Source organism: Seriola aureovittata, chromosome 22 (assembly GCF_021018895.1).
Source record: "Seriola aureovittata isolate HTS-2021-v1 ecotype China chromosome 22, ASM2101889v1, whole genome shotgun sequence".
Lineage (NCBI taxonomy): Eukaryota > Metazoa > Chordata > Actinopteri > Carangiformes > Carangidae > Seriola > Seriola aureovittata.
In genome coordinates, this window is record NC_079385.1 from 14,861,470 (window position 1) to 14,881,217 (window position 19,748).

Sequence of the window (19,748 nt, forward strand, 5' to 3'; positions counted from 1 at the left end):
GGTCACAAATCATACTTCCTGTCTAGTCTTGAAGAGGTTTTCCCACCTGTCTGATCATCACTTGTAGTCAGTTCTAAGCAGTTTTATTTATTTAGATTTATTATATATATTGTGTAGACTTCTTACAAGATTTTGTTTTTCATTTTTATAAATACTCAACTTTATTACTGATTCCTTAATAAAACTGAGATATGAGAAACATTATTTATGGCTTCTAACTATCATATTGGTTGCATCGCACCATAGAATTTTATATTATTCTACTCTGCTGATTTGGAAGCAACATCTGTAAAACTTTCCTATTCATATTAAATTTGCTGCAATCAATGGTAGCCACTTTCACCACCTATTTCTCTTTGCCATGTTTGGTCTGATTAGGTGCTAAAACATGTTCTCTCTGAAGACCTAGTTATTGCCCAGTAAAGTAGGACTGACTACTTTAGTCCTGATTCAGCTGTTAACACAAGACTACAGATCAACAGAAACCTCTGAGAAAAATAGTGTGTACATTTTGGACTGAGAGCATAGGCGGTTTTTGAAGAAGAGTAAAAATACGACCCTCCCTAACCAGAGTGGAGATGGGACCCTGACTTCAGTTCTCATCCTCTTATACAGTCTCAGCAGCAGTGGTTTCATGACAATTTTCACTTCCATTTGTGCATCACTAATGACTGACATGATTGCCCTGTGACCTTAATAACTCTCACACCCTGAGGGTGTGAATTACACACAAGGGTCTGATGTGAGGGAAGTCCCCGCATGGCAAAAACAACCTCAAGGGAAGGAGAGTAAGAAGGGAATCTGAGCTCAATACCCTACAGATTTGTTAACCAGGCTGAATGCCAAAAACGGTCTGTGAAAATGTATTTGTTAGTTTCTCCTCAGTCCAGGAAGAAATCCTTCGACATTGGATTCTTAATGATTTGGAGTGTGCAGAAGAAAAATGACCTTCTTGTCTCTGTCTCAATGTTAAGGTGTTGTCCAAGGAGCTGGGTCTGGGGCAGTGATGGAGGAGCTCTGGAGTTACTGCCATCACAGCAAGGTACCAACTTTAACATGAGGTGTGTGACTCTCACTGCTACTTTACATACACTGTTGTGTGTAAGGTTAGTTTGACATGAGATGGCTTGGATTGCCATCATTACTTTATGGCTTGTGGTTGACCTCAGACATCAATAGATTTTGTCGAATTACCTATATATATATTATATCAGTGCAGCTGTTTAAGAAGAGAACACATTGCCAATGCATGATCCTGTTTTGTTTGACCCCAATATCAGTATGTACTAAAGAACAAAACTTTAAGTCTCTATTAAAAAGATAATCCTGTAACTAAAAACATTAATATTAGTTTTGGCTTTCTGACAGTAATCTGATCGTACCTACCAGCAATCGGACGATTAGAAAACAATAGTGGAAACATGCATCACAGTTTGCAAACTTGGTGTATTTGCTGCAATTGTGTGTGTGCACAGTTTTTGTGTTCAATAAGTGATTATCTTGTACGTAAAATGAATATCTTTGTGTTTTAAACTTTTTAACATTTGATTTTCACTATTTTCTGACATTTTATAGAAAAACTATTTGGCAGATTAGTTGTTAGTTGCAGCTGACTTCCTTCTTTTCTTGCCTCATTTGAACTGAAGTCGACATGTTCCGGCTATTACTTTGGCAAGTACAAAAACAAGACAAGTTATAGTAATCTGTAATTATCCATTCAAGGTTGCTTGGATATCCTAAATAATAGTATTATATAGTAGTATACTGTAGTCAAAATGTAATATAAAATACCTTTCTATGTAGTTGCTGTGAAAAGAAAATAACTTTAGACAACGTCATCTCAAGGATAAATAATGGTTGTACAAGTCATATTTTATTCCATGTGCTTTACAAGGATATAAATAATGGCCAAAATTACAAAAATCAGTGTGCTGGAAGCCCAAGCCTATGTACATTAGTTGGTCAGCAGTGATGTCACCAAATAACCCATTTCAGTTTTCACTCAAAATACAATCTCTACAATCTACCACTTGTTTTTTTAAATTTTTTTATTTCCAACCTTTATTTTGGTACCTTGTTTCCAGTGCCATGTACTGTAAATCCTTTATTCTTTTCTCTTTTACATTACATGTATGAACAATGAGTTGGCAAAATATCTATGTACATTTTATAATTGGATAATGTCTCATCCAAATAATACAGTAATACTGCGTTTAAAATAGTACATCTGCTAGATAAGAGTAGAGCCCCATGAGAAATGATGGAGGGTTGACCTGACAAGAGTTAGCTAGCCACCTGCAACATTCACTCTCTGTGTATAAGTATGATCATCTAGTTTGAGATTTTTTAAAGGATGGCCATCATTCTCAAGCCCAAGGTTTTCATTTCAGCATGTCATAGAAAAATAATGTAACATTAAGACAACAGTAGACAAGAATTGCACAAGAATAATCATAATCATCATGGTAATATAATACTCTCATATTAAACATTAAAATGTCGGGCAATACGAATAGAATACTTTTTTTTTTTTTAACATCAGATGCAGTTTTGTTCACATAGGTTCATCATCCATTATGACACACGAGTCATCAGGACACACCTGTTGCAGCTTAAGCGTGTTGCAGCTAGTCCAATCACATGTACACGCTTGTGCATATATCTCTGTATTATTTTCTGACTTTAAAGAAAATAAAAAGACCTAAAGAGCCAGCCAGATGTCCTCGAACCCATGCCCATTCCAACATTGACACATGCCCAGTGGTGCCTTTACTGAGCCCATTGTCTGTTACCAACAGATGCCCTGTAACCTCCCAAAAGTTCAAAGGTCATGCCTCCCATCTGGCTGCATAAAACAGATCCTGCTGTAGTTGCAGAAAGTTGAGGCTGCTTTCAAATAAGTGTACATTCAGAGCAGATCGTCGTCTGTCAAGATGCAGTCCTGTTAGTGTGTGTGTGTGTGTGCAAGTGTCTGTTGGTCCAATGTTTACTGTGTCAAGCATCATGTGGATGAATGATGTTAAAATTTTTGTAGTCAACCTTAAACACTGTGGAGTGGCATCCATGTTTGTAGTCCTTTGTAGTCCTTTTTGCATTGTATGTGTGACAAGGTCCGTGTTTAGGGCTGGCTACATTCTTTGCATTCCACAGTAATAGACATGAGCGTCCGGCATTGCCCTGCAATGAGATGACATCACTTATCGAGAGAGCCCTCACACCCCGCCTCTCCACCGGCCCCCCTGCTCAGCAAATCCAAAATGGCCACCATGCGTCTCACAAGCCACATGCTAAACCTTTTACATACAAGATTTTCTTCCCCCAAATAAAATTAGATTTATGGCCAGGGAAAAATCCATGTGGTTAAAATAATTCTAAACATATACACACACACGTGCTGAAAAAGGTGCTATAAAAGCAAAAAAATCACCTATATCTTCCTGTGTCACAGGTCAAGTTTAAAGTTGTTTGTCAAAGAAATTCACAAGTTTGTTAGTATTTTCAAAAAAATAATCTGATATAAAGAATCAAAAAGTTGAAATACATTCTAGTAGCCTGCTGGATGAACCAGTTTGAGTCAAAGTTAGACTGTGCTACATCACCTCTCCTCTTTGATTAAAAAATGTTTAAAAAGTCTGAACCTTTCCTCCAGTTGTCATGTTTAGACAACAGCCCTCAACATTGTCAGCTCCCACACTGGGCTCAACAGACAGCTAAAACACTGTTTCGGCTCTTAGCAGTATTCTGGTTTCTAATCTCATTCAAGTTGTCAGGGGGCAGCTGGACAGAGGGGCTGAAATGTAGATAAAAGCGAGGGATGGAGGCAGTTGGAGGATAAAAAAGGAGAGAGACGAAGCCAAACGGTTACATCCATCACCAGGAAGCAAAAACAAAAAGCAGAACAACCCACTGGTTGAACGCTGACAGACCGACAAACAGGAAGTGGAATAACTGAGCTGACCATTCCCCCTACAGGTGGAGACAGAAGTGCACCACAGACCTGGGTTCAAAGGCCATGCGCCAGCCCTGCAGGCAGGATGGGGCCCGGGCCAAAGATGGGGAGAGCAGAAACGAAAGAGAAGAAGAGACAAGGAGAAAGAGAGACAGCGCAGTGCCAAATGTCATCATGCAGTGGACAGGCTCGGCTAACGGGGGCGGGGCGGGATGTTTTGTTTTTTATTTTTCAGCCGGTGAGGTGACGCGGCGGCGTGCGTCGCTTGAGCCCAACTCCGGGGCGGGGCCCCGATACAGGGAAACCTCTGAAAGGCACACACACACAGGAGTGGACAAGGCGGGTGTATGTTAGAAAATAGTGGTCTCGTACTTGGTGTTGACTCCTCTTTTGGCCTCCTGACCCGGCTCCACAATCCACGGCACGTTGGCGTGGCCCTTCTGGTCCATGGACGGTTGCTCCATCTGTCACAGAAAGACATGGAGAAGGAGGGAAAGGGGAAAAAGGAAGAGTGGGACAAGGATACAAATTATTTTCAGTGACCTGCATATTCATATTTTGCATGTTTTCAGACCCAACAATTCATCATGACATATTTTGGATGCCAACGGCTGTTTCCTGGTTTTGAAAATTTACATTTTGCACACTTTAGTGGCAATTTTCAGATACAATTTCATGCTAATAAAGTCGGTTAAAAAGAGTGATATGATGAGCGGAGGATGTGATGCTTACAAAGTAATGTAATGGAAAAGAACTCAGATGTGAAAGGAAGATAAGATAAAGATGAGGAAGCAGAGAACATGAACCAAAACCTAGTCTGACATTACAAAGAATTTCCTTTTAATTTTACATATCTATACATTTCTATATACAAGATCCTGCTGGTCCTGTATGATTGCTTTTATAATGTACTGAATATGCAGCAATCGCTTTGTGAACATTCGCGCAGTTTCGAGTTCAAAGAACAGGGGACTGTCTGTTGCTGCCACTGTGAAGCTATTGTGGCTTCAAAGCTGAGAAACAAACCAAACAATCTACATTGCTTTCAAAAAGCAGCCCACGGCAACCAATCAAGCAGCTGGGTTTTGTTGCCAAGGGTGCTATTCCTCCAATCTATTGGTTTATTTTCAGATGAATGGGGGAAGGGGAGACTTGACTGTGAGAGATGCAGTAGAAGTAGAACACTAAATTTGTTCTTGCACTCCCTGTTTAAATTCAAATCTTAAATCCATCAACTTTTTACTTGAGTCAAATGTTAGGGTAAGGAGCTGGAGAGAGAGTCTGAAATCATAACTGTACAAAAGTGTACAAAAAGAACAATTGCACTTAATGGATAGCAACCAGATGAACTGATAAACAGAAGACCCACAAGGCCTGACATCTGCCATCCCAATATTGTCATATGTGTATTATTAACACAAGGTCAATATTTACTTTTTTTTTTTTTTTTTTTAAATATCCTGGTTAAAAATCAGTTACCATGAACACCCCCCCCCCCTATATATAAAGTGTACATCAAACGTAACAAAATGCAGTCTCAATTTAAAGGAGAAGCGAAAGATGCATTAAACAGATGGATGTCAGTCAGTGTTATTGGAGTAAACAGAGTTCTTCAGTACAATGTTTTCTCTTATCTTCTCTCAACACACTGCTACAGTAACAATACTATACTACCTATAGTATTAATCCAGTTCTCTATCCTCTCTCACACACACGCACACTTGGGCAACGACCTTATAATCTTGTTATGGGTTGCAGGATTAAGGACAGGCGCACTTTCGATCCCACAGCACCACAACATCATCATGCTTAGTAAAGAACTCTGCCAGGGCAAAACCAGGAGCAAATTCATCACCCACACATGAAGCCACTGACAGAATTATGTCTGCCTTCAAAATAAGTTCTTTATCAACAGCCTGTTTTGATTTTCTGCAGATGGGTTTGAACATAAGCCTTACTTGAAGTAATGCTGCAGACATCCACTGTGTGATTTGGCTCTGCAAACCTTCAAACTACAGAAACCTCAGTGACCAAAGATGATACAAAACACGCCATATGCAATGGAAGTCTATTGCACATTAGAGTCATTTCCTGGCACACTGTGTATGCTCTAGTAGTGCAGTTCTCTTTCGATGAATTCAGCTGCCTTGTTTGTGAGATGAAGATGTGGGTCAACATTCAAAAAGGGATTTAATGGATTGAGGAGGTTATACATTTATCATTTATAAACAGATATCCAGTTTTGAAGTACTGGTTATTGCTTCAAACACTTATTATTTATACATTTACCACCTAAATGTGCATCTTTAAGGAGGCAGTATATCCCCAGTCAGGGGTTATGTATCAGTGCAGTGGGGCACATAAAAACTGACTGAAGTATTGCATTCTGTGCTGTATTAGTCATAAAGACATGAAGTGGGTTGGTTTTGCAAGACTGGCTGTAGTGTCACATTTGTCTGCTCCAATCCAATGCTGTTGAACTGTTGATATGGAGATAGAGGTAGTAATTGAAGAATGACACACAAATACTCACTGCAAACGGGACACACAAGGGATGCAGAGTCAAGCGACAGAATAAAATGGAAGCACTTACATACGGCGCTTTCTCCTTGACTAAAAGAAAAGTCATGGAAATAAAGGATAAGAGAAGGAAAAGCGTGGAGGACCTGTGACTGAGCTTTGTGAGGAAGATGGAAGAGTCGAGGGGGAGGAAGAGAAGGGTGGAGAGGAGGCCGGTGAGGGGTGTAAATGTGGCCCAGTGACCAGCGGCTGGAGGGGGGCATGATGACCTACAGGGGCAGAGGTCACATAGAGGTCAAAGTGGGCCTGCTTGGCAACACCAAAAACAACAAAGCAGCAAGGCAAAACCACAACGATGACAGAGTAGCTGCACTGCAATAAGGAAATGAAATAACACTCCAAAACCAAAGCAAAAACCATGGCAATAACATGGCAGTAAAGTCATCGCCCTGGCAACAGCGTAGAACAGCAGCATTACTGCAATACAGCAAAACTCAAGCTAGAGTAGGCCACATTTATATAGCAACTCCTACATGGCAACAACACGCCCAGTAAGATGAATATGGCACAGCAACTTTACAAAACATCACTCTGCAAAAGCATCTTCACAAACCAGACTCATGTTCAAATTTCAAATGTTTTTCACCTTAAGTCATGAAACATTCTGCCAATGAAGTGAGATAGCTTGTGGCAGCATTTCAGTTGTTTTTACCTATAAATATGAGTTACGTTGGCTTCTAGATTACTAACAATGAATCAGCTGCTTGGAAACGAGATATTTTCACACCACTGGCAAGTTTTTTTTTTCACTCACGTTAATAGAGAACAGAATTATAAGAGTCAATCTTATACGGTTAGGATCATGTATGTCAATGCCGTTTGGAAGCTTCAGCTTCAGATTACACTAACATGCCGTTGCTGATCAAAGAACAGAGTCATATCAGACACGCTCACACTCATAAGGGTAAGTTAAGTGGATGTTGAGGGAGATTTACAAGCAGATGTGCTCAGATAACACACACACACACAACATAAAAATGATAATTACAGGGTGTGGAGAAACTGATACTTGTGGGCAGAGAAACAAAACAACAGTATTTTATAGCACGGGGGCTTCAGAGGTGCTGCAGGATGGAGATTATGGCTGGCAGGTGGCAGGAATATTAAGTGAATCCTGCAGTATCTTTGCCCTGCTGCACACCACAAGCCATTGACTACACACCACACATGGGCGGGCAGGGAGAGGAAAAAGGCAATTAATGGTTAATGTAACGGTAGCAGAGTCAGCAGATTGTGTGTACACATGCCATCGTCCATCATCTCAGTAGACACAGGACCACACACAAGCTCTGTGAAAACACACACACACAGGAGGAGTGTGAACACAAATACTGCATGTCCTCTTTTTCTTTCTTTTGTCTTCCTCTGTCTCTCACTCTATCTTTCCTCACTGTCTCACATCTCGCTCTAACTTTAGTAGGTGAGCCCATTCTTCCAAAGCCACTGATTCTCCTCCATCACCATGTCTTTCTTCCATGACTCACAGTATGTAAGTGGACTTAAATTTGGTGCAAGCACACTGATATAGCAGCCACCGTAACTCTATACCAGGTCCTCTCAGACACGTGCGGCTGTGCCAGCTGATGCGTCAGTGGAGGAGAGAAGTGCAGAGTGGGTTAGTGCGACTATTTTAAAGCTGTCGGGGGTTAATGGGAGGTTGACAGGTTTACAGAGATTTTGTGACGCTGTGGATGAGGCATGAAGAAAGGCCACACAAACAAATTCATGATAGAATGTGGGACACAAGTATTTAATATCTCAAAGCTAGGGCTGGTTATCAAATGGCAATACTTCATTGGGACCAACTCAAATGAGACAACTGTTTAAGGTACCCTGTGGTGTTTTTGACCATTCGTAATGTGTGTGGTGGAGAGGATGGGAGCAGCTCTGCTGCCTGGGAGTCCTGATAGCACTTGCATCATCAAAGCTGTCTGTAGGCAACGTTGGTTTCACACAATTCCACTAATTGGCAGTATGTGGTGATAACTTACAAAGATGTCCCTTTATAGTAAGGCAAGGCATAAAAAACATCATAGTATAGTAAGGCATAAAAAATGTCATAAAATACATAATAGTATAGTAAGGAATAAAAATATCATAGTATACCAAGGTGTTACCCCACCCCCCTCAATAGATGAATGTAGTTGTGGGTTGTGAATAAGGATGTAATCTCTTCTGCTCCTCAGGTGCTGCAGGCCTCACCCCTGGATCCTCCCTTCTTATTGGTGGAACTGCAGCTGATTAGTCACTGAGGCTACATAAAGGACTGAGGAGCAGCATTTACCCCTCTCTCTACGATGCTGCCTGCCTGTGTGATTTGTGAATGCATGTTCTGTGCCTGCCACTAATTTTGTATGGTAAATTTGTGTAAGTTTTAGACTAAAAAAGAAGCCAAGAAGCCTGTAGGGGAGAGCTATTTTGTTATAATTCAGTTTTTCTCCTGTTTTTTGAGATTGTCTGGAAGGTCAGTATTGTAACCTTTTCTTTTGTTAGTTTCTGATTCATGTTTTTTTTTGTTCTTAGTAGGATTATTCTTTTTTGGCCTTTTTTGGCCTTTTTTAGCTGTAGGTTGTGGATAAGGATGTAATCTGTTGTGCTCCTCAGGTGCTGCAGGCCTCACCCCTGGATCCTCCCTTCTTATTGGTGGAACTGCAGCTGATTAGTCACCTGGGCTACATAAAGGACTGAGGAGTTGCATTTCACCCCCTCTCTACCATGCTGCCTGCCTGTGTAGTTTGTGAATGCATGTTTTGTGCCCGCCATTACTATTTGTACGGTAAATTTGTATAAGTTTTAGACTAAGAAGAAGCCAAGAAGCCAGTAGGGGAGAGCTGATATTTTGTTTTAATCCAGTCTTTCTCCTGTTTTTTGAGATTGTCAGGGAGGTCAGTATTGTAACCTTTGTTTAGTTAGTTTCAGATTCATGTTTGTTTTTTTTTATTCTAAGTAAAATTATTTTGTTTATTTTGGGCTTGCCTCTCCTTGACATTGTGTTTCAGGTTGGCAATAAAACTTTGAGATTTTGAACCTTGTGTCTCCTCAAATTCATCGTCTGATTTTATCTTACTCTCCTTTCCCCTAGTCCAACTTGGGGTCATAAGTCTTGGGGTCATAGTATAGTAAGGCATGAAAAACACCACAGTGTAAAAAAAGTATAAAATACATAAATACATACAGTATAGTAATGCATAAAAAAACATCATCAAATATGTCATAGCATAGTAAGGTCTAAGAACATAAGGCATAAAAACGCCATAGTGAGGCATAAAAAACATCATAAAAATGTCATAGTATAGTAAGGCAAAAAAAGTCATTTAAACGCCATAGTGTAGTAAGGAAAAAAAAAGTCATAAAAACGTTATAGTATAGTAAGGCAAAAAAAAAAGGTAAAAAAAAAAGTCATAAAAACGTCAGTATAGTAAGGCAAAAAGAAAAACTCATAAAAACGTCATAGTATAATAAGTCATAAAAATGTCAATATAGTAAGGTATAAAAACGTCATACAGTCATAGTATATTAAGGCATAAAGACGTTATAAGAATGTCATTTTAAATTAAGTAATAAAAATCACAGTATAATAAGTCATAAAACCTCATAGTATAGTAAGGCAAAAAAAAAAGTCATAAAACGTCATAGTATAGTAAGGCATAAAAGAAAAAAGTCATAAAAACATCATAGTATACTAAGGCATGAAAACGTTATAAGAATGTCATTTTATACTAAGTCATAAAAACGCCATAGTGTAGTAAGGCAAAAAAAAAGTCATAAAAATGTCACAGTATAGTAAGGCAAGAAAAAAAAAAAAGTCATAAAAACGTCATAGTATAGTAAGGCAAAAAGAAAAAGTCATAGAAATGTCATAGTATAATAAGGCAAAAAACAATGTCATAAAAACGTCATAGTATAGTAAGGCAAAAAAAAAAAGTCATAAAAATGTCATAATATACTAAGGCATGAAAACGTTATAAGAATGTCATTTTATACTAAGTCATAAAAACGCCATAGTGTAGTAAGGCAAAAAAAAAAGTAATAAAAACATCATAATATAGTAAGGCAAAAAAAAAAAAAGTCATAAAAAAGTCATAGTATAGTAAGGCATAAAAAAAAGTCATAAAAACATCACAGTATAGTAAGTAAAAAAAAAGTCATAAAACCGTCATAGTATAGTAAGGCAAAAAAATCTCATAGTATAATAAGGCAAAAAAAAAAAGTCATAAAAACGTCATAGTATAGTAAGGCAAAAAGAAAAAGTCATAAAAACATCATAATATAGTAAGGCAAAAAAAAAAAAAGTCATAAAAATGTCACAGTATAGTAAGGCAAAAAAAAAGGTCATAGTATAATAAGGCAAAAAAAAAAAAAAGTCATAAAAAAGTCATAGTATAGTAAGGCATAAAAAAAAGTCATAAAAACATCACAGTATAGTAAGTAAAAAAAAAGTCATTTAAACGTCATAGTATAGTAAGGCAAACAAAAAAAAAGTCATAAAAACGTCATAGTATAGTAAGGCAAAAAAATGTCATAGTATAATAAGGCAAAAAAAAAAAGTCATAAAAACGTCATAGTATAATAAGGCAAAAAAAAAAAGTCATAAAAACATCATAATATAGTAAGGCAAAAAAAAAAAAAAAAGTCATAAAAATGTCATAGTATAATAAGTCATAAAAATGTCATAGTATAATAAGTCATAAAACCTCATAGTATAGTAAGGCAAAAAAAAAAAGTCATAAAAACGTCATAGTATAGTAAGGCAAAAAAATGTCATAGTATAATAAGGCAAAAAAAAAAAGTCATAAAAACGTCATAGTATAATAAGGCAAAAAAATGTCATAGTATAATAAGGCAAAAAAAAAGTCATAAAAATGTCATAGTATAATAAGTCATAAAAAAGTCATAAAAAAGTCATAAAAAAGTCATAAAAATGTCATAGTATAGTAAGGCAAAAAAAAAAGTCATAAAAACGTCATAGTATAGTAAGGCATAAAAGAAAAAGTCATAAAAACATCATAGTATACTAAGGCATGAAAACGTTATAAGAATGTCATTTTATACTAAGTCATAAAAACGTCATAGTATAATAAGGCAAAAAAATCTCATAGTATAATAAGGCAAAAAAAAGTAATAAAAACATCATAAAAATGTCATAGTATAGTAAGGCAAAAAAAAAAAAAGTCATAAAAAAGTCATAGTATAGTAAGGCAAAAAGAAAAAGTAATAAAAACATCATAAAAATGTCATAGTATAGTAAGGCAAAAAAAATGTCATAGTATAGTAAGGCAAAAAAAAGTCATAAAAAAGTCATAGTATAATAAGGCAAAAAAAAAAAAGTCATAAAAACGTCATAGTATAGTAAGGCAAAAAAATGTCATAAAAACATCATAAAAATGTCATAAAAACGTCATAGTATAGTAAGGCAAAAAAATGTCATAGTATAATAAGGCAAAAAAAAAAAAAAGTCATAAAAACGTCATAGTATAATAAGGCAAAAAAAAAAAGTCATAAAAACGTCATAGTATAGTAAGTAAAAAAAAAGTCATAAAAAAAGTCATAAAAACATCATAATATAGTAAGGCAAAAAAAAAAAAAGTCATAAAAAAGTCATAGTATAGTAAGGCAAAAAAAAAAGTCATAAAAAAGTCATAGTATAATAAGGCAAAAAAAAAAAAAGTCATAAAAAAGTCATAAAAAAGTCATAAAAAAGTCATAAAAAAAGTCATAAAAACATCATAATATAGTAAGGCAAGAAAAAAAAAAAAATCATAAAAACATCACAGTATAGTAAGTAAAAAAAAAGTCATTTAAACGTCATAGTATAGTAAGGCAAACAAAAAAAAAGTCATAAAAAAGTCATAAAAACGTCATAGTATAGTAAGGCAAAAAAATGTCATAGTATAATAAGGCAAAAAAAAAAAAGTCATAAAAACGTCATAGTATAATAAGGCAAAAAAAAAAGTCATAAAAAAGTCATAAAAAAGTCATAAAAACGTTATAAGAATGTAATTTTATATTAAGTCATAAAAACGTCACAGTATAATAAGTCATAAAAACATCATAGTATAGTAAGGCAAAAAAAAAAGTCATTAAAAACGTCATAGTATAATAAGGCAAAAAACAATGTCATAAAAACATCATAGTATAATAAGGCAAAAAAAAAAAGTAAAAAATGTCACAGTATAGTAAGGCAAAAAAAAAAGTCATAAAAATGTCATAGTATAGTAAGGCAAAAAAAGTAATAAAAACGTAACAGTAAAGTAAGGCATAAAAGAAAAAAGTCATAAAAACGTCATGGTATACTAAGGCATGAAAACGTTATAAGAATGTCATTTTATACTAAGTCATAAAAACGCCATAGTGTAGTAAGGCTAAAAAAAGTAACAAAAACATCATAGTATAGTAAGGCAAAAAAATCTCATAGTATAGTAAGGCAAAAAAAAAAAGTCATAAAAATGTCATAGTATAGTAAGGCAAAAAGAAAAAGTAATAAAAACGTCATAGTATAGTAAGTAAAAAAAAGTCATTTAAACGTCATAGTATAGTAAGGCAAAAAAAAAAAAGTCATAAAACGTCATAGTATAGTAAGGCAAAAAAAAAAAAGTCATAAAACGTCATAGTATAGTAAGGCAAAAAAAATGTCATAGTATAATAAGGCAAAAAAAAAAAGTCATAAAAACGTCATAGTATAGTAAGGCAAAAAAAAAGTCATAAAAACGTCATAGTATAGTAAGGCAAAAAGAAAAAGTCATAAAAACATCATAATATAGTAAGGCAAAAAAAAAAAAAGTCATAAAAATGTCACAGTATAGTAAGGCAAAAAAAAAGGTCATAGTATAATAAGGCAAAAAAAAAAAAAGTCATAAAAAAGTCATAGTATAGTAAGGCATAAAAAAAAGTCATAAAAACATCATAATATAGTAAGGCAAAAAAAAAAAAAACATAAAAACATCACAGTATAGTAAGTAAAAAAAAAGTCATTTAAACGTCATAGTATAGTAAGGCAAACAAAAAAAAAGTCATAAAAACGTCATAGTATAGTAAGGCAAAAAAATGTCATAGTATAATAAGGCAAAAAAAAAAAGTCATAAAAACGTCATAGTATAATAAGGCAAAAAAAATGTCATAGTATAATAAGGCATAAAAACGTTATAAGAATGTAATTTTATATTAAGTCATAAAAACGTCACAGTATAATAAGTCATAAAACCTCATAGTATAGTAAGGCAAAAGAAAAAGTCATTAAAAACGTCATAGTATAATAAGGCAAAAAACAATGTCATAAAAACATCATAGTATAATAAGGCAAAAAAAAAGTAAAAAATGTCACAGTATAGTAAGGCAAAAAAAAAAGTCATAAAAATGTCATAGTATAGTAAGGCAAAAAAAGTAATAAAAACGTAACAGTAAAGTAAGGCATAAAAGAAAAAAGTCATAAAAACGTCATGGTATACTAAGGCATGAAAACGTTATAAGAATGTCATTTTATACTAAGTCATAAAAACGCCATAGTGTAGTAAGGCTAAAAAAAGTAACAAAAACATCATAGTATAGTAAGGCAAAAAAAAAAAGTCATAAAAATGTCATAGTATAGTAAGGCAAAAAGAAAAAGTAATAAAAACGTCATAGTATAGTAAGTAAAAAAAAGTCATTTAAACGTCATAGTATAGTAAGGCAAAAAAAAAAAGTCATAAAACGTCATAGTATAGTAAGGCAAAAAAAATGTCATAGTATAATAAGGCAAAAAAAAAAAGTCATAAAAACGTCATAGTATAGTAAGGCAAAAAAAAGTCATAAAAACATCACAGTATAGTAAGTAAAAAAAGTCATAAAACGTCATAGGATAGTAAGGCAAAAAAAAATGTCATAGTATAATAAGGCAAAAAAAAAAAGTCATAAAAACGTCATAGTATAGTAAGGCAAAAAAAAAGTCATAAAAACGTCATAGTATAGTAAGGCAAAAAGAAAAAGTCATAAAAACGTCATAGTATAGTAAGGCAAAAAAAATGTCATAGTATAATAAGGCAAAAAAAAAAAAGTCATAAAAACGTCATAGTATAGTAAAGCAAAAAAAAAGTCATAAAAACGTCATAGTATAATAAGGCAAAAAAATGTCATAGTATAATAAGGCATAAAAATGTCATAGTATAGTAAGGCATAAAGACGTTATAAGAATGTCATTTTATATTAAGTCATAAAAACGTCACAGTATAATAAGTCATAAAACCTCATAGTATAGTAAGGCAAAAGAAAAAGTCATAAAAACGTCATAGTATAATAAGGCAAAAAAAATGTCAAAAATGTCACAGTATAGTAAGGCAAAAAAAAAAAAGTCATAAAAATGTCATAGTATAGTAAGGCAAAAAAAGTAATAAAAACGTAATAGTAAAGTAAGGCATAAAACAAAAAAGTCATAAAAACGTCATAGTATACTAAGGCATGAAAACGTTATAAGAATGTCATTATATACTAAGTCATAAAAACGCCATAGTGTAGTAAGGCAAAAAAATAGTAATAAAAACATCATAATATAGTAAGGCAAAAAAAAAGTCATAAAAATGTCATAGTATAGTAAGGCAAAAATAAAAAGTCATAAAAATGTCATAGTATAGTAAGTAAAAAAAAAAGTCAAAAACGTCATAGTGAAGTAAGGCAAAAAACGACATAAAAGCGTCATAGTATAGTAAGGCATAAAAGAAAAAAGTCATAAAAACGTCATAGTAAAATAAGTCATAAAACGTCATAGTATAGTAAGGTATAAAAACGTCATACAGTCATAGTATAGTAAGGCATAAAAACGTTATAAGAACGTCAATGTATACTAAGGCATAAAAACATCACAATATAGAAACACATTCAAAATCTCATAAAAACGTCACAGTACAGTAAGGTTTTACATCCCCTCATAAGTTAATGTAGCTGTAGGTTGTGGATAAGGATGTAATCTGTTGTGCTCCTCAGGTTCTGCAGGCCTCACCCCTGGATCCTCCCTTCTTATTGGTGGAACTGCAGCTGATTAGTCACCTGGGCTACATAAAGGACTGAGGAGCTGCTTTTCACCCCCTCTCTACCATGCTGCCTGCCTGTGTGATTTGTGAATGCATGTTTTGTGCCCGCCATTACTATTTGTACGGTAAATTTGTATAAGTTTTAGACTAAGAAGAAGCCAAGAAGCCTGTAGGGGAGAGCTGACATTTTGTTTTAATCCAGTCTTTCTCCTGTTTTTTGAGATTGTCAGGGAGGTCAGTATTGTAACCTTTGGTTAGTTAGTTTCAGATTCATGTTTGTTTTTTTCCTTTCTAAGTAAAATTATTTTGTTTATTTTGGGCTTGCCTCTCCTTGACATTGTGTTTCAGGTTGGCAATAAAACTTTGAGATTTTGAACCTTGTGTCTCCTCAAATTCATCATATAATTTTATTTCCCCTAGTCCAACTAGGGGTCATAAGTCTTGGGGTCATAGTATAGTAAGGCATGAAAAACACCACAGTGTAAAAAAGTATAAAAAACATAAATACATACAGTATAGTAAAGCATAAAAAAACATCATCAAATACGTCATAGTATAGTAAGGTCTAAGAACATAAGTCATAAAAACGCCATAGTGTAGTAAGGCAAAAAAAGTCATTTAAACGTCATAGTATAGTAAGTCAAAAAAAAAAGTCATAAAAAGGTTATAGTGTAGTAAGGCAAAAAAAAAAGTCATAAAAACGTCAGTATAGTAAGGCGAAAAAAATGTCCTAAAAAAGTCATAGTATAGTAAGGCAAAAAAAATGTCATAAAAATGTTATAGTATAGTAAGGCGAAAAAAAGGTAAAAAAAAAAAAGTCATAAAAACGTCATGGTATAGTAAGGCGAAAAAAAGGTAAAAAAAACAGTCATAAAACGTCATAGTATAGTAAGGCAAAAAAAAGGTAAAAAAAAAAAGTCATAAAAACGTCATATATAGTAAGGCAAAAAACGTCATAGTATAATAAGTCATAAAAATATCAGTATAGTAAGGCAAAATAAGTCATAAAAACGTCATAGTATAGTAAGGCATAAAAACGTAATAGTAAAGTAAGGCATAAAAGAAAAAAGTCATAAAAACGTAATTTTATACTAAGTCATAAAAACGCCATAGTGTGGTAAGGCAAAAAAAGTCATTTAAACACCATAGTGTAGTAAGGAAAAAAAAAGTCATAAAAACGTTATAGTATAGTAAGGCAAAAAAAAAGGTAAAAAAAAAAGTCATAAAAACGTCAGTATAGTAAGGCGAAAAAAATGTCCTAAAAAAGTCATAGTATAGTAAGGCAAAAAAAAAGTCATAAAAACGTTATAGTATAGTAAGGCGAAAAAAAGGTAAAATAAAAAGTCATAAAAACGTCATAGTATAGTAAGCCAGAAAAAGTCATAAAAATGTCACAGTATAGTAAGGCAAAAAAAAAGTCATAAAAATGTCATAGTATAGTAAGGCGAAAAAGGGTAAAAAAAAAAAGTCATAAAAACATCATGGTATAGTAAGGCAGAAAAAGTCATGAAAACGTCATAGTATAGTAAGGCAGAAAAAGTCATAAAAACGTCATATTATAGTAAGGCAAAAAAAGTCATAAAAACGTCATAGTATAGTAAGGCAAAAAAAGTCATAAAAACGTCATAGTATAATAAGTCATAAAAATATCAGTATAGTAAGGCATAAAAACGTTATAAGAATGTCATTTTATACTAAGTCATAAAAACGTCATAGTGCAGCAAGGCAAAAAAATGACATAAAAGCATCATAGTATAGTAAGGCATAAAAGAAAAAAGTCATAAAAATGTCATAGTATGGTAAGGCATAAAAAGTAATGAAAACAGCATATTATTGTAAGGCATAAAAACGTCATAGTATAGTAAGGCAAAAAAAGTCATGAAAACGTCATAGTATAGTAAGGCATAAAAACGTAATAGTAAAGTAAGGCATAAAAGAAAAAAGTCATAGTATAGTAAGGCAAAAAAAATGTCATAAAAACGTTATAGTATAGGTAGGCGAAAAAAAGGTTAAAAAAAAGTCATAAAAACGTCATGGTATAGTAAGGCGAAAAAAAGGTAAAATAAAAAGTCATAAAAATGTCACAGTATAGTAAGGCAAAAAAAAGGTTAAAAAAAAAGTCATGAAAACGTCATGGTATAGTAAGGCGAAAAAAAGGTAAAATAAAAAGTCATAAAAACGTCATAGTATAGTAAGGCGAAAAAAAGTAATAAAAACGTCATAGTATAGTAAGGCAAAAAAAGTCATAAAAGCATCATAGTATAGTAAGGCAAAAAAAAAGTAATAAAAACGTCATAGTATAGTAAGGCGAAAAAAGTAATAAAAACGTCATAGTATAGTAAGGCAAAAAAAAAGTCATAAAAATGTCACAGTATAGTAAGGCAAAAAAAAAAGTCATAAAAACATCATAGTATAGTAAGGCGAAAAAAATGTCCTAAAAAAGTCATAGTATAGTAAGGCAAAAAAAAAGTTAAAAAAAAGTCATAAAAACGTCACAGTATAGTAAGGCAAAAAAAGCAATTTAAACGTCATAGTATAGTAAGGCAAAAAAAAAGTAATTTAAACGTCATAGTATAGTAAGGCAAAAAAAAAGTAATTTAAACGTCATAGTATAGTAAGGCGAAAAAAAGTCATAAAAACGTCATAGTATAGTAAGGCAAAAAAAAAAGTCATAAAAACGTCATAGTATAGTAAGGCGAAAAAGAAAAAAGTCATAGTATAGTAAGGCAAAAAAAATGTCATAAAAACGTCATAGTATAGTAAGGCGAAAAAAAGGTTAAAAAAAAGGTCATAAAAACGTCATGGTATAGTAAGGCGAAAAAGTCATAAAAATGACATAGTATAGAAAGGCGAAAAAAAGGTAAAAAAAAAAAGTCATAAAAACGTCATAGTATAGTAAGGCAAAAAAAAAGTAATTTAAACGTCATAGTATAGTAAGGCAAAAAAAAAGTAATTTAAACGTCATAGTATAGTAAGGCAAAAAAAAGTCATAAAAACGTCATAGTATAGTAAGGCAAAAAAAAAAGTCATAAAAACGTCATAGTATAGTAAGGCGAAAAAAGTCATAAAAACGGCATAGTATTGTAAGGCATAAAAACTACATAGTATAGTAAGCCAGAAAAAGTCATGAAAACGTCATAGTAAAGTAAGGCATAAAAGAAAAAAGTCATAGCATAGTAAGGCAAAAAAAATTTCATAAAAACGTCATAGTATAGTAAGGCGAAAAAAAGGTTAAAAAAAAGGTCATAAAAACGTCATGGTATAGTAAGGCGAAAAAGTCATAAAAATGACATAGTATAGAAAGGCGAAAAAAAGGTAAAAAAAAAAAAAAAAAAAAATCATAAAAACGTCATAGTATAGTAAGACTAAAAAAAGTCATAAAAATGTCACAGTATAGTAAGGCGAAAAAAAGTCATAAAAATGTCACAGTATAGTAAGGCGAAAAAAAGGTAAAAAAAAAAAGTAATTTAAAAGTCATAGTATAGTAAGGCAAAAAAAAAGTTTAAAAAAAGTAATAAAAACGTCACAGTATAGTAAGGCAAAAAAAGTCATTTAAACGTCATAGTATAGTAAGGCAAAAAAAAAAAAGTCATTTAAACGTCATAGCATAGTAAGGCAAAAAAAGTCATAAAAATGTCACAGTATAGTAAGGCAAAAAAAGTCATAGTATAGTAAGGCGAAAAAGTCATAAAAATATCATAGTATAGTAAGGCAAAAAACAAGTCATAAAAACGTCATAGTATAGTAAGGCGAAAAAAATGTCCTAAAAAAGTCATAGTATAGTAAGGCAAAAAAAAAGTAAAAAAAAAAGTCATAAAAACGTCACAGTATAGTAAGGCAAAAAAAGTAATTTAAACGTCATAGTATAGTAAGGCGAAAAAAAGTCATAAAAACGTCATAGTATAGTAAGGCAAAAAAAAGAGTAATAAAAATGTCATAGTATAGTAAGGCGAAAAAAAGTCATAAAAACGTCATAGTATAGTAAGGCAAAAAAAGTCATAAAAACGTCATAGTATAGTAAGGCAAAAAAAAGTCATAAAAATGTCACAGTATAGTAAGGCAAAAAAAAAAGTCATAAAAACGTCATACTATAGTAAGGCGAAAAAAAAAGTCATAAAAAAGTCATAGTATAGTAAGGCGAAAAATATGTCCTAAAAAAGTCATAGTATAGTAAGGCAAAAAAAAAGTTTAAAAAAAGTCATAAAAACGTCACAGTATAG

At 33.1% G+C, this 19,748-nt stretch overlaps 1 protein-coding gene across 5 annotated transcripts in view; it reads right to left on the reverse strand.

The window, feature by feature from the left end:
• Nucleotides 1–1,840: 1,840 nt before the first annotated feature.
• Nucleotides 1,841–19,748, reverse strand: part of anks1b (ankyrin repeat and sterile alpha motif domain containing 1B) — a 215,992-nt gene continuing 198,084 nt past the window's right edge. For 4 of the 5 annotated variants that reach the window (XM_056367040.1, XM_056367039.1, XM_056367042.1 and 1 more), the window contains 2 exons: nt 4,322–4,413; nt 1,841–3,177 (listed from right to left, as the gene is read on the reverse strand). In XM_056367040.1, coding sequence (XP_056223015.1) covers nt 3,129–3,177; nt 4,322–4,413 — 141 coding nt within the window. In that variant the 3' untranslated portion in view covers nt 1,841–3,128. Of the gene's footprint in view, nt 4,414–19,748 lie in introns of all 5 variants that reach the window. The other variant, XM_056367041.1, reaches the window with a different exon arrangement.